The sequence below is a fragment of the Eurytemora carolleeae genome, unplaced genomic scaffold, assembly GCF_000591075.1.
Source record: "Eurytemora carolleeae unplaced genomic scaffold, Eaff_2.0 scaffold453, whole genome shotgun sequence".
In the NCBI taxonomy this organism is placed as follows: Eukaryota; Metazoa; Arthropoda; class Copepoda; order Calanoida; family Temoridae; genus Eurytemora; species Eurytemora carolleeae.
In genome coordinates this window covers 197,172-211,953 of record NW_019396460.1, presented here as the reverse complement: position 1 = coordinate 211,953, position 14,782 = coordinate 197,172, and the positions used below count along the sequence as shown (strand labels likewise).

The following is a 14,782-nucleotide window of genomic DNA, read 5'->3' as shown; positions in this document are numbered from 1 at the left end:
AGTGCTTTAATCGATTCCATCTGGCTTGTTATATTGAGTTTCTCTTTGTAAAGTTGCCTTTATTGAGTTCTTTATACATGAGTTTCTATTAAGTTTATAGCAGGTTATAAAGTCGTCACTAAATTAAATTCATAAAAAATAATACTGAACAAAAGGACAACATTTGTATGTTCAACAAATCGTCAAATTAAAAATTATAAGAAATTCACGTTTATGCCATATTTATTTGCATTGTACAGTTAAGTATACAAGTCGAAAGGTTTAAAAGTATTTTACAAGAAAAAGTAACACTAGGATGTTATTAAGTTATATAAGTTATTAATTACAAGGATCACAAAACTAGCTAAACCGTCAGTGATAAAACCACAAGCGCAACATAATATCACATCAACATTAAACAGTCTACAAACATTGACTTATAAAGGTTAAAAACAACTTACAAACTTTCTTAGCTTATTTTTGTTGCATTCGAAAATGGAAGAAAATTCGCCGAACATTCTTGGTGATTAATCTTTTAATTCCTTGATTTTTAGAAGCAACACTATAAATATGTAAAAGGGTTAATAACCAAAAAATAATTGTTAAAGGCCGTTTTTTCACAGTGCATTTTCTTGTGCATTGAACTTTGAAGCAAAAAACCGTGTACAATTCTATTAAAAAAATATTATATAAAGTGATATGTCTTTCTTCAGTTACACGTATTTTTAAAGTGATTGCATAAACGTAATTTACATTGTGAGCCTTTATTAAAAGGGGGTTTTAATTTAAAACTGGGCACTTTAAACCGTTGTCCAATAAAAAATTATTGTGTTATTTTTGTTTTTCTCTCTGAAAATTAATAATGTTCAAATTATTCTTGAACAATGAAACTATAATTATTAAGTATTCTTGAATGATGAAACTATATTTATTAAGTATTCTTGAACGATGAAACTTTAATCATTAAGTATTCTTGAACGATGAAACTATAATTATTAAGTATTCTTGAACGATGAAACTTTAATTATTAAGTATTCTTGAACGATGAAACTATAATTATTAAGAATTCTTGAACGATGAAACTATGCTCCTAAGCAGAGACACTTCAGATTCTGGGTCTTTTTTCCACTTGTAGAGAAACTTAAAAATAATAAAGATTAGATAACTTTACAGTATATACATATCATTACAATAATCTATCAAACATTTTATCACAGATATAACAACTAGGGATGTGTCTGTTCACCCTTTTGAAATCGGCTCAAGAGGATATATCTTACCATCAAATAAAGCAAATCTAAAGAAACTACATAAGTTCTGCAAACCCAGTGTTAATTTCAGAGCAATGTGCGAAAATTTAACAAGCCTTGCAGTGCTGTCATCATACCACATTTTTAGAAAATGAAAAACACTAGACTGGGACCAAGAAACCCCATTTCTGAAAACCACCTCTGAATAACAAAACTATACTCATGCCAAAAGTCTTGTATTGCACCTGTTTTTTTGGCAAACCCTGTCAATTATAAAATGCGATATCCAGAGAAAAGAGTATTAGTTTGTAAACTTTTATATTGTTTAATGTAATTTTGCTTTAGACAAATATAAAGGATGAATATATACAATAATCTATCAAACTATTCTTTATCCAATAATAGGCATCTACCCCCCCTCCCCACTGGTCCATAACCTTTTTTAAGCATCTGTAACAGGACTTCTTCAGGATAAAGAAAAATATTACAATGTCATTTTTTAATAGAGATTTAATCACAACAAGGATAAGACGTTTAGCATTAACTCTTTAATTGTGAAAAGAAAGTATGGGAAGAAATGAATGTAAGAAAACAGACCAAATCATTTCTGTACAATTTTCTCAATGTACTCATCTTTTATGGTCAACGATGGATATTCTCCCCCCCCCCAAAAAAAAAACTTAGTCCAGGACCATAATTCATTTAATATAAATGTTATGCTACTACCTCTAGTTTCTCTTTTAAACTTCTAAATGTTTGACTCTTCATGAGCTGATCTAAAGCTGTGTTCATCAGTTGTTTCCGTAACCCTGTCTTCTCAGGTCTAAAGTATATAATATTTAAAGGAAGTGTTCGTAAAAAAACGAATTTTCAACAAAGGACCGGAACACTCGCAAAAAAAGTTTAAAATATCAAAGTTTTTTTACACAAACGGAGAATATCCAGCTCCTCCTCCCCCTCCTCCATACCCTCCTTCTTCCCTGCGCGGCGTACCTGCTGGTACACCAGGTACACGAGGTGCTGGCCGGTCTGGTACAGAACTCTGCACACCAGATGTACTCTTTGCACCCCATTTCTTGTCAAAGTACAATCTGAACAAAGATGGGAGTTAATGAAGGAGTTGAACTAGTTCTGTCTAGTTCAAGCAACACTATTTCTGCAGAGATTAACTTGAACCAGCGCATGATGGAAGAAGTAGTTCAACTAGCCGCCCTACTGGCTGTTCATTAATTATATCTTGTTACAGTTAAATGTCTTAGGCCCGGTGGTAACTGGTTGCCTTGCCTAGCTTGTATGTCTCAAATAAGAAAAATCAGAAATTTGACTGGGGAGTTTGTCTTAAAAAGGTAAGAACTTTAAAATATCTTCCAAAGCAACCAAAATGTATCTGTCGTAATAAACCTGTCAGATCGTCTGAAACCTATAGTTTAACGCAGGTCAGACTTTGATTTAAGACTGCTATAAGGCGGACGATATTAGAAAGTACCACCTTTCAAAACCTGGATTTTAATGATTTAAAAATGATCTCCAGGTATAAACATTACCTGAGGAGGAACTCCCCCTCCTCCCCCCTGTTGAAGGTGCTGGGGATGACCACGTACTCCCCCTCGGGCAGGTTCACCCTGAGGCTGATCTCACGCAGGTTTATAAACTGCTCAGACTTGGCAATATGCTGAAATACATTTATTTTTTTATTAAGTGGAAAATTTAGAAAATATTGAGCGTCAGAAGCACAAAAAAATCTGGAAAATCTTAAATTCAACAAGATATACTATAAGCTAAAAGCAAAAACTAAACTCTAAACTAAAAACTAAAAACTAAAAACTAAAAACAAAACTAAAAAATCTGCGGGAACATATAAATTATAAATATTGGAGAGAAAATGTATCGATGTATTTAATTTTTGCTATTTAATACTAAACCAAAGTTTCCGAATCAATGTTGTATAAAACACTTCAGGTAGTTCAGGCTTGATTGAGTGATCCTCTATTTTAAAAATAAGCAGAGACAAGAAAGTAAAATTTCAAAATAAAACACTAAAAAAATGAAATTATCTTCAATGTTAGGTACTTTCCCAAAGGATTTTCTCCAAATGGTAACTTCCCAATTTCCCAATGCTATATTCCCAAGTGGCAACTTCCCAAATGTGCTATTTCCCAAGCGGTAACTTTTTAAATCTGTCCTAGCCGCAACGCTCTGCCCCCAATCCTGTTTTACCTGCAGCGCTCGGCCCCCTTGCCGTTAATAGCCGTTGATAGCCGAAGCGCTCAGTCCTCGTTGCCTGCGGCGTCTCAAAAGGCCTAACCTAACCTTCAGGAAGATGCACATTTGGTAAGTTGCCACTTGGAAAATTCTCCCTTCAGAAGTCGCTCTTGGAAAAATGCCTTTGGGAAAGTACCTAACAACAAATCTTCTTTTTTTGTCACTCAGATAAAGGGTTTTCTCAGCAGTTCCTTCAAAATAAATGAAGTGATGGTATTTATATAAATTTTAAAACCGGGTTTCAATGTTTTTGATAGTTTTCATCTCTCTCAACTTAAATGTTTTTATAAATATTTAAATATCTCAGAATGAAATTGAAAATATTCATTGATTTTATGCAGATAATATTTTCGCTGAATAAACAAAATATCTTTAAATTGGGAAATAAAATAAAATAAAATAAAATAAAAAGATAAAAAAAACACATAAAAATTCATGCGTTGCCGTTATCATTCAAAAGAATCTCAAACAGATTTTCAAAAAGATCATGGCAATTTTTGATGGCAAACAAATCTTTATTCATTGAATTTATTACAGTGCAATTAAAAAATAAAATAAAAAAAGCATCCCAGTGTTTTTTTTTAACTTGCTTCACACAAGGAAAATTTAGTCAGAATATTGGTCTTAGTTATGACCATGGGCACAGTTTTTTTGTTCATTTTTAGACTTCGAGATATCATATTTCATTTTTGAAAATAACACATAATTTTAAATCTTTACCTTTGATTTAAGGCTAAAAAGAACAAAAAAAAACTATTTTTTTTTTGGTGAATTCAAACTATTCCCTTTATTGAAATTTACATATATCCGCGATGCTTATGAAAGGTTTTTTTTTTATTAAAAACTTATTAACATAGATCATCTGATTCAAGTCTAAAAATATGAAGTTTAAATTTAAAACACAACATTTTTGCTATAAAAATTGAAATTTTTAAGAATTTTTTGTCGGACCCGTACACTAGAATTTCTGGATAACTTGGCTGTATTTATATTATTAGAATGTTCAATGTTCATTTGTGAAACATTTCAAATTTGTTTGATCAAAGACTTTCCATGTTCAAAGGAACTATTTTACATCTCGGCCTTACATTGAAACAGAAATGTATATTCCTTAAAACATCTCCACCTCTGTAGAGTCTCCCCCCAGCCCACCCCCCCCAAATTATGGAAATTTTTTGTGACTTAATGATTTTTTTTTTAAAAAGATAAAACTTTGCCAAGTAAATAACCCATTTTTTCCCTCATTCCAAAAAAAAAATATTTTAGTTTAACCTTAACCCTATTTTTCTCAAATATAGATTGGGGGGGGTGGTGTTTTCCACCCCCCCCCTTATTATTTTGCCATTAGAGTTGAGATAAGGGAGTGTAAAAGATGTCCCTAGTCCAATTTTTCAAGGCCTGTTCATTAAAAAAGTGTAAGGGAGGATTTTTTAAAAGTTCAAAAAGTATGTCAAAAAAATTTCCAAAAATGGTTATTTTTACTTTTGACAAATATTAACTTATGACATATGTTATAACATCCATTTTTCAAGGCCTTTTCAAATATATAAGTCTCAGCCCTGTAGCTTAACTAATAAAAAAGTCATTAACCATTTCTGATTTTTTTTAAACACTGACCCGCCGTTTGGCCATTCTCAATCCTATCCTATGCATCAAAAAAGCATTTTGTTTAGCAAAATTTGTTCACAACTATGATGTTGAAAAGTGAAGAAGTTTAAGCGTTCTAAAGAAATCCATTTTTAAGTTATTCAGAAGAAACCAAAGGAGGGGGGGGGAAAAACCCCCCCCCCCCACCATCGGGATAGGGTTAAGGGTTAGAGCTAATGCTAGAAGTCAAGAATGAAATTCACTCAAAAAAAATATATTTAAATTTATGCAAATGTAAAGGAAATATGCTTACTCTGTTATAGGTTAGGAAACGTGCATCTGCCTTCTCCATTCCAGGACTCAGCTTATAACAACATTTGAAATCATTTTTAAAATTCTGTTGATCTCTCCGTATTTACATTTGTAAATAATAAGTTTCTTTTTTTCTCTTCTATGATTGTATGTTGTCTTTCTAGTTTTCTCAATTATAATATTTCCGTTTTTTGTGTTTGTATTTTTTCCGTTTTTGAGTTTTTTTCCTTTTTTTTCGTTTTAGTATTTTTTCCGTTTTTGTGTTTGTATTTTTCCGTTTTTGTGTTTGTATTTTTTCCGTTTTTTTGTGTTTGTATTTTTCCGTTTTTATGTTTGTATTTTTTCCGTTTTTTGTGTTTGTATNAATGTTCCAAAAATAACAATAATTTTCTTTGCAGCTGAAGTTTTAACAGGATTTTCCAATAAACATGGTATTTTTGAATAGGAATGAAAACGTAAATGAAAATAGATTGTGAACGACTTCGGAGCTTTGCAAAATTGTCCCTTTGACTTTTTATCCGACTAAAATATGAAATTGGTAAAATGATTATTGAATTAAATGAGAAGCAAAAATGTTTAATGTAATTAAATTAATTACAACTCCAAGACAATATTACAGCTCTCCTAGTAGTATATATTTTACAAAAAACAACTTAAAAATTGTTCCTTAGTTTCCATGTTTAATGGGACCCCTTTGTATTTGTCCTCTAGTATTCTACACCTCTTCTCCATCCATCAAAGGCAAGGATTAGTTTAATCCAATCTATCACACACACCCCTTCTCAAAAACACACACACTATCTGTTCACACAAACCCTATCCTACTCTATTCTACACCTAGAGCTAACCTTACGTACATCCTAAACCCTATTCTACTCTACCATACACCTGGAGCTAACCTTGTATATCCTAAACCCTTTCCTACTTAACTCTACACCTAGAGCCAACCTTGTATATCCTGAATCCTATCGCGTGTTCACTTTTTCTCTTCTCTACTTTCTGGGCAAGAGACATGACTACAGGGCACTCCTAGAATAATATTTAATATGAATAATAATAATCAATAAAAATAATAGTAATAATAAGAATAATAAAAAATACCTGTTTAAGGTTTGTAAGTAACGCAGCTAAAATATACATTTTTGAAACATAAATTAATTACTATTTAATGGCCATTTGTATTTTTAAGATTTCTGAAATTTGAAATTAAAAGAGAGGTCCAGTATTTTTTATATATTTTTATTGTCATTTTGTAAATACTGTGAAAAATGGGACCTTGGAAAAAGATGTTGCCTTATTTTGAATTTTTAAAGATTTCAAAAATCTTTTTTTATTAATATCCTTTTAATTCCTGACTGGGGCATTATTATGAATTATTCGTTCATTTTTTGGCGTATTTTAGATTCAAACAAACCATAAAAAGCAATATTTATTATACACAGGGTGACCCACAAAGTAGGAGCCTTTAAAGACGACTTGAAACTCTCAAAAGGTTGAGTTTAATTAATCAATGTTGTTTTTTTACTGATTTAACAAAAAAAGAAAAAAAATTACAAATGCATGTAATCATTTATGCAAACAAAAAGATTATATGATTTCGTCCAGTCGTCACTCGCCTCTGAAGTCTCATCCTTGGTGGGTAACTCTGTATATAGAGATTTCAACACAGGATGAAAATTCAGAGACGTCTGTAAGGAATATACACGGTTTGTTTCCGCATATTCACGATTCTTAGCAACTGTAAACTTGTTTCTTTTTGGGCACAATCATTGAACAGACTAAATTCATGACAGAAGACTTACTTTTACCTTGTAGATAATTGTTATATTTAAAAAGTCTCAATGTGCCGAGCCCTAGTGGGGACACCCTGTATTAAGTAACCTGTAAAGCAGATGGGCTCTCTTGAATAACATCAGCTGCTTCCTTCAGAGCACGTGAAGCTTTCTGTTCTCCCTCAGCTGCTATTACCTGAAGAAATAATTGAAGCTTTTGCTGTAAACAGCTGCCTTAAATTCAAGTCTGACCGCGTCAACCTTGTTGCACCGGCTAGTCCTATTGAGTGAATGCTTTATTAACCCAATGTCTGGGTGATACAGTACAAACTGGGACCGGAAAGGTTGACCTGGCTCGGAAATTCAAATGTACTTCGTCTGCCTGTGAATTAGTCTCGTTAATCGTTTTCTTATATATTCTCTCATGGTCAAAATTTTCCATTCTGTGAGAAAAGCAAATGTTTCCAAAATTGTGTGGTCTACGCAAGGTTCGTACGGAGGTACCCGTAGCTCTCTTTTCGTTTTTTTTTAATGCATAAAGCTCAAAAAGTAATGATCGCTGATCAGAAATACCTAATACACCTTGATCGTAAAAATTGAACGAAAATTGTTTCCTCAGTTACTAATACCCCTACGGCACAGTTTTTTCTGGGACACCCTATATATACAAAAAAATACGAACGTGCTGAAAATATCGTTTTTTGGTTCGTTATATTCCTTTTTTGTTTTGGGATAAAAATATTGTAAAGTTTGAAAAAACCAAGTATAACATGAATAACATGAATAAGTTCGGAAATGTTTTATTAAATGGTTTTTAAGAATACAACCGAAACGATTATTACCCGTGGCCGTAAATACTACAGAAACCATATTCTTAGTTCTCATACAGCCCCCAAAAAAACATGGAAATTAACATTTATTGACGAAAGTTTGATATCTGGCAGACTACATTTTTAAAAGCCCATACGTCACCATCCTTTGTTGATAAATACGACGATTTTAAACTAGTCATTTTTATTGGGACACCCTGTACCTTAGCTCTAGCTTCTCTAGCTGCTTCTGCTTCTGCTGCCATAGCTCTTTGTAATTGTACAGGCAACCTCACATCTTTTCTAAATAAGCAGTACAGTAGAAGCAGTATATCTTTTCTAAACAGGCAGTACAGTAGAAGCAGTATATCTTTTCTAAACAGGCAGTACAGAAGAAGCAGTATATCTTTTCTAAACAGACAGTACAGTAGAAGCAGTATATCTTTTCTAAATAAGCAGTACATTAGAAGCAGTATATCTTTTCTAAATAAGCAGTACAGTAGAAGCAGTATATCTTTTCTAAATAAGCAGTACAGTAGAAGCAGTATATCTTTTCTAAACAGACAGTACAGTAGAAGCAGTATATCTTTTCTAAACAGGCAGATTTTTTTAGTTCCAAAAACAAAGTTTTAATCTCTGGAGTTCTGGAGCATTTTCAGTTTGGATTGACATTGAAAAAAAATATGTTTTATTTTTATAAATTAACATTGTTTATAAATACATACATTTCCACTCTTTCCACTTTTACACCCCAAGGATCCGTTGCCTCGTCTAGACCCGTCTAAACATACAGTACAGTGAGTACAGTTTGCAGAACATTTTGAAGTACAGTACAGTACAGTTCACGCATAAATTTCACTTGAAGGGGATCCTTCATTTGGCGTACTGTCCGCCTTATATAGTCTGTATTTGAACAGCTTGCTCTGGTGAGTTGAAATTTGGCCCATTACATGAAATGAACTGGAATGTACAGTGTACAGTGCAGTACAATGAATTGCAATAAAGTACAGTATAGTGTAGTACAGTACAGTAAAGTACAGTACAGTAAAGTACAGTACAGTAAAGTAAACAGTACAGTAAAGGACAGTACAGTAAAGTACAGTAATGTACAGCACAGTAAAATACTGTACAGCACAGCACAGTACAGTACTGTACAGCACCATACATTACACCATAGTACAGTTCAGCACAGCACAGTACAGTACATTGTACAAAACAGTACAGTACAGTACAGTACAGTACAGTACAGTACAAAACAGTACAGTACAGCACAGCACAGCACAGCACAGCACAGTACAGTACTGTACAGTAAATACTAAATACAGTATGCAGTAGAGTAGATTAGAGTACAGTACAGTACAGAAAAGTACAGTAGAGTGCAGTCCAGTGCAGTCTATGATAATACACATAGTCTAAAACTTCGGTTGCGAATTTGTAACCAACACTAAATAGCTACACCTCATTTGCATCCCCCCCCCTCCATCCCTCCCCACCCAAAACGTTAACGTGAGTTGATCCCCTTCCCAACCACCATGGTCCCTGTTTAGTGCCAATATTTTACCTGCATAATCTGCGCAATGGTTTCCCTCTCGGAGAGTATTTCTGAAAGGTTCTTCGTGCCTAATAGTCAGAAGAAATAAAATTGCAAATAAATGCAAAATAAGTTTTTTTTCATAAAGTTATGTACTTTCCATCGGATCTTAAACGTTTTTAAAAATGTTTGTAATTGGGCCTACATAAATAAGTTTTGAGATTAGCAGGATTCAATAAAAATTGTTGCATACCAAAAAACAGCTTTTTAAAAAAGAAATTAAAAATAAATATTTTGCTGCCATCTTTTCCTAGAACATTTCTGAGTGTGGTGGCCGCCAGAAGTTTCGTTGAGTGACTGAAAAAGTCAGTATTAAAGGGACTGTACACGTAATTTTCAGTGATTTTACATTTACGGAGAGGCGTGTTCGATTCACAACAGTACTAAATCTTCATCTGGATACATGTGCGGGTAATTTTTTGCTAAGATTACTCGCGTCGATTTTTCTCAAAAACGCCCCTTTTCAACCTTCATTTCACCCCTTTGGTAATTTATAACAGGATTTTTACAATCCCGAAAAAGTTGCCATCTAGTGTTAATATTTAGAACTAACCCTGCATATCAAAAAACACAGACGACCTTATAAAATTTCGATAGAAACCCAAATTAATTTGTGGTATTTAAAGGGACTGTAAGCGTAATTGCAAGTGACCCTCCAAGCAGAGACATGGCAATGCAAGATTTGCAAAAAACTTTGTTATGTTTATTTAAACTGTAAATGTTTCTCTTGCTTGTAAGAAACCATGGAGAAATTCACAGAAAACGACGTTATCTTCCACATTTTTGATTACCGTCAGGACAAATGGAGGAAAATGTACGCTATCACGTGACGTGTGTATTTAGCTTAATCAACTGCACTGATCATTGTTATTATTAGGTGCAGTACGTGGAAAAGGGATATGTTAGAGACTATAAAACTGTAGTTGATTAAGCAAAATACATACGTCACAATCTAGCGTACATTTTCCTCCATTTGTCCTGACGGGTTAGATTTAGGTTTCAAGGCTACCGTTGTAAATTGGGCATTTAAAGGGTTTCAATCCTGCCATTCATTTAGAACTAACTTTGCATTAACCCAACACACACAGACGGCTATAGATATGTATTTGGATAGAAACTCAAATTAACTTGTGGTATTTAAAAAGACTACAAGCGTAATTTTCTGTAACCCTCCATGCAGCTTTGTCTGATCAAGCATGAATCAGATATTCATTTTTTTGTTTACTTAAACTGTTAATTTACATTTGGAACATTTTGCAAAAGTGGCTTTCGCATTTTTTGCTTAAAAGAACAATGGAGAAATTCGCAGAAAAGAAGAAGAAAAACGACGTAGTCTTCCACGTTTTTGATCAGATAAAGGTTTCAAGGGCATTGCTATCTTTGCATGGAGGGTTATTTAAAAATTGAAATTACGGTTAAAACCACTCAAAAGTTCCAATCCTGTGATAATTGCCATCTAGTGTTAATATTGAGAACTAACTTTGTATTCTCGACAACACAGACGACCTTCTCTGAGCTGGATGTTCTCCAGTATATCACGGCATCTACTGATATTGTCACACAATCTCGTGTTAAAATCTAATAATAATAATCTAATAATACTAGTAAGTAGCTGGAGTGCCCGGCGTTACCCGTGGACTTTCCTCAAAAAAAGTCAGCCCATTTGGTCCAGCCGTTTGGCCAACTATAGCCAACATATATAAATATATTTATTTACAAATATATATATATATATATGAGCAAAGAATTATATATGCGAATTCCCAATTGTGACAATCTCCCAAATGGAAACTTCCCAAACGTTCAATATCCCAAGCGACCACTTCCAAAATGTTCCCGAATGTATATTTTTCCCAAGCTGCAAAGAGGGCCGAGTGTTGCGGCTAGGATGTGCTAGGGGCCGAGCGCTGCGGCCAGACTAGACTGGGAAAATAGCAACATGAGCAAATTGCAGATTTGGGAAGTTGCCACTTGGGAAGAATACCCTTGGAAAAGTACCAAACATTTTAAGGTTTCTTCTAACAGTGTATGACAAATAAAAGAGTACATTAGAGCGAACATGGTTAAGGCCTTTAAGATTAGAAAGTTATAAGACCAAAAAAAGTTAAATTAATTACATAAGACTGACAAAATCGTGATAAAAGATTGAGTCTTTGCCTCAAACTCTGATTTTCTATATCTTTGCAACTTAGATACTTTAGATAAAAAGATTAAGTTTGAGATATCAAAGGTTCATCCATCAGGTGGCAAAGATAGAGTGGTGAGAAAATTACAGTTTTTGGTTAATAACTTTTGGTTTCGGTTCCTGTTCCGAAAACTGTTTTATCTTTACCTCTTGCGGTGGAACGTCGAATGAGACTGTTCTTAGGTCCACACTTTTATAGTGGTCTATACACGGGACTATGAAGAACAGTCCAGGTCCCTGAAAAATAATGATAATAAAAAAACATAAAAAATTAACAACTTCGGTAATTTTAAAGGAACCGTCGCAGTAGTTTCATGTAACCTCCAAATTTATAAGATATTCTTGTTTTTCTCTTCGAAGTTTGATCATTTAAAATTCAGGGAATTTATCGCAGATTTTTGCAGCCAAGACAAGCCGAGAAAAATAAGAGAAATCATCTCTTCTTAAGAAAGTAAAAGATGGTATCTTAAAAGTTACCGTGCGCTGTGATTCTGGAATGTAGCTATGTCAATGAGGGTCTATTGAAATTATGTAATACAGGGTGTCCCAATAAACATGGGATTTCAGTGACGAATTCGATATCGTCTTTTTAAATAATTCTTTGATTTAGTATAGTGATACCTACTGAGAAAGCTGTAATCTGTAAGAGTTTCGTCTGCTATGTTCACATTTTGTTTGTTTATGTCTTGACTGCATACGGTTGTACTTAGTAAAACAAGAAAATTGCAGTATACAAACAGAGAGTAAACTTGTCCTTCTTCACTGTTCATCTTGCGGAGACATTATAAACACATCTTTACAGTCTTTTACCCTTGTCATAAAATAAACTCTAGCAGACATAATAATATTATGGCTGTTGAAATTAGGTATTACATTGCTAATTCATAACAAAGACGATTACCAATTCGACACTGAATTCCCATGTTTTTTGGGACACCCTGTACATCCTCTTTTAGCGCAAGGATGCCCACAAACTAGAAATGTAATCCGTCGTCTTTGGAATACGAAGAGAGATTATATTTTCTATTTTGTTTTTTGTTTGTTTTTTAAAATTCAAAGAAAAATAGAAGAAAAAGTTTTCTGGTTATTAAATAATCACGAATCCATCTGAAAAGGATGGTTGGTTTAATTTCATGTGACCCTCCATGCAAAGATGGCAACGATCCGAATTACAACGGTTTCCTTGAAAGCTTTGTATAGCTAGATAAGATATCCGTGATTTTCTTCACTTAAACTGTTTATTTTTATTTGTGGGTTCTCTGCAAAAAGAGAAATAATTGAGATAATATAACAGAATTAAACACGCTCAGTGCAGAAAACTAACTTCATCTTTCCCATTTTTAATCGGATACAGGTTTCAAGGGTACCGTTGTAAATCGGGCATTGCCATCTATGCATAGTTAAGTTCATTTAAAATTGCGCTTATACTGTCCCTTTCATTTTTGCGAACACTCCCTTTAATATTAGGGAATAGTCCCTTTTCTTCCGTTAAAACTGCCCAATGGTATCCGAGGTAATAAAAAGAAGGAAATTTAGGAAATAAGTTATTTCCTTTTTACTTTAGATATCAGCATTAAATATAGTATTTACATTATTGAATCTTACAACATTTCTTTAAGCATTAAATATAGTATTTACATTATAGAATCTTACAACATTTCTTTTGGCATTAAATATAGTATTTACATTATAGAATCTTACAACATTTCTTTTGGCATTAAATATAGTATTTACATTATTGAATCTTACAAAATTTCTTTAAGCATTAAATATAGTATTTACATTATTGAATCTTACAACATTTCTTTAAGCATTATTTAATAGTATAGAATTGTTTAAAGCATTCAAACAGTCTCTAGACTCTATTAGTCCTCAACTAGAGAAAGACTGTATATATGACATACATCCAGTAATAGATTTTTATTTTTCGACAACTTATAAATATATATATATAAAGATTTATTCACACACTTTATTATTTAAGAATCTTAATAGGTTTAAATTTTGCTCAGTGACACCAAATGTATTTTGCTGCAAATTAAAAACTAGGATTGTCGTCAAAAATTAAAATATGGCCTTTCAATTTCCGAAAAATGTTTTTTTTAAATATAACAAAATGGCGACCTCTAATTAAAAATTAAAAGTTGACGAATGCTTATTTATAAAATGGCTACCACTATTTCAAATGTGACAACTAATGCAAAATAGCGAGTGCTAATCGACTACTAATAAAATTGCCACCACTAATACAAAATGGCGACAACTATTAAATTATGCGACTACAGCTTTAAATGGTGACATCTAACAAAAAATGGCGACCACAACTTTAAAATGTCGACCACAACTTTAAAATGGCTACCACTAACACAAAATGAGGAGCACTAATACAAAATGGCGTCCACTAATTCAAAATGGCGACAACTATTAAAATATGCGACTACAGCTTTAAATGGTGACATCCAACAAAAAATGGCGACCACAACTTTAAAATGGCGACCACTAACACAAAATGAGGAGCACTAATTCAAAATGTCTACCACTAACACAACAGGGCGACTACAAATACAAAAGAGCGACCCACCTCTGCCCCGCCACGACGAAGACGACCCAGTCGGAAAATTACTGCTCTTTCGTACTCTTGAACCACCTGAAAATATGTTTTTTAGAAATTTAAAAAATCCTCCAAAAATTTCTTTAGCTTTAATTTGTGAATAATAATACCTTTATACAGAGGCACAGAGAGAAGGGTAGAGTTATAACAATCAAAGCTATAGAGAACCCTAATAATAATAATAATACTAACAATAATAATAATAATAGTAATAATACAAATAATAACATTAACAACAACAACTATAACAAAATGATAACAAAAACAAAAATAACAAAAACAAAAACAAAAACAAAAACAAAGACAATAACAATATTAATTAAAATAATAATAATAATCATAACAACAATAACAATAACAATAACAATAACAATAACAATAACAATAACAATAACAATAACAATAACAATAACAATAACAATAA

The 14,782-nt window shown here is 32.8% G+C and overlaps 2 protein-coding genes and 1 long non-coding RNA gene across 3 annotated transcripts in view; all 3 read right to left on the bottom strand.

Moving 5' to 3' along the window:
• Positions 1-204: 204 nt before the first annotated feature.
• Positions 205-2,049, bottom strand: LOC111703696 (uncharacterized). Its single transcript, XR_002765667.1, has 2 exons — positions 1,956-2,049; positions 205-1,119 (listed from the first exon to the last, which is right to left on the bottom strand). It is a non-coding gene; the product is annotated as an uncharacterized LOC111703696 (long non-coding RNA).
• Positions 2,050-2,151: 102 nt separating this feature from the next.
• On the bottom strand, positions 2,152-6,449 carry LOC111703692 (calpain-1 catalytic subunit). The gene is made up of 4 exons (XM_023475724.1): positions 6,339-6,449; positions 5,392-5,442; positions 2,774-2,901; positions 2,152-2,320 (listed from the first exon to the last, which is right to left on the bottom strand). The coding sequence occupies exons 1-4, from the start codon at positions 6,402-6,404 to the stop codon at positions 2,152-2,154; spliced, it is 414 nt and encodes a 137-aa protein (XP_023331492.1). The 5' UTR covers positions 6,405-6,449.
• Positions 6,407-14,782, bottom strand: part of LOC111703691 (band 7 protein AGAP004871) — a gene marked incomplete in the record, with an annotated part of 32,698 nt that continues 24,322 nt past the window's right edge. Inside the window, 11 exon segments of the mRNA XM_023475723.1 lie at positions 6,407-6,419; positions 6,492-6,517; positions 7,272-7,358; positions 8,196-8,274; positions 8,697-8,752; positions 9,533-9,591; positions 9,813-9,859; positions 11,043-11,140; positions 11,895-11,984; positions 14,329-14,394; positions 14,469-14,527. Coding sequence (XP_023331491.1) covers positions 6,407-6,419; positions 6,492-6,517; positions 7,272-7,358; positions 8,196-8,274; positions 8,697-8,752; positions 9,533-9,591; positions 9,813-9,859; positions 11,043-11,140; positions 11,895-11,984; positions 14,329-14,394; positions 14,469-14,527 — 680 coding nt within the window.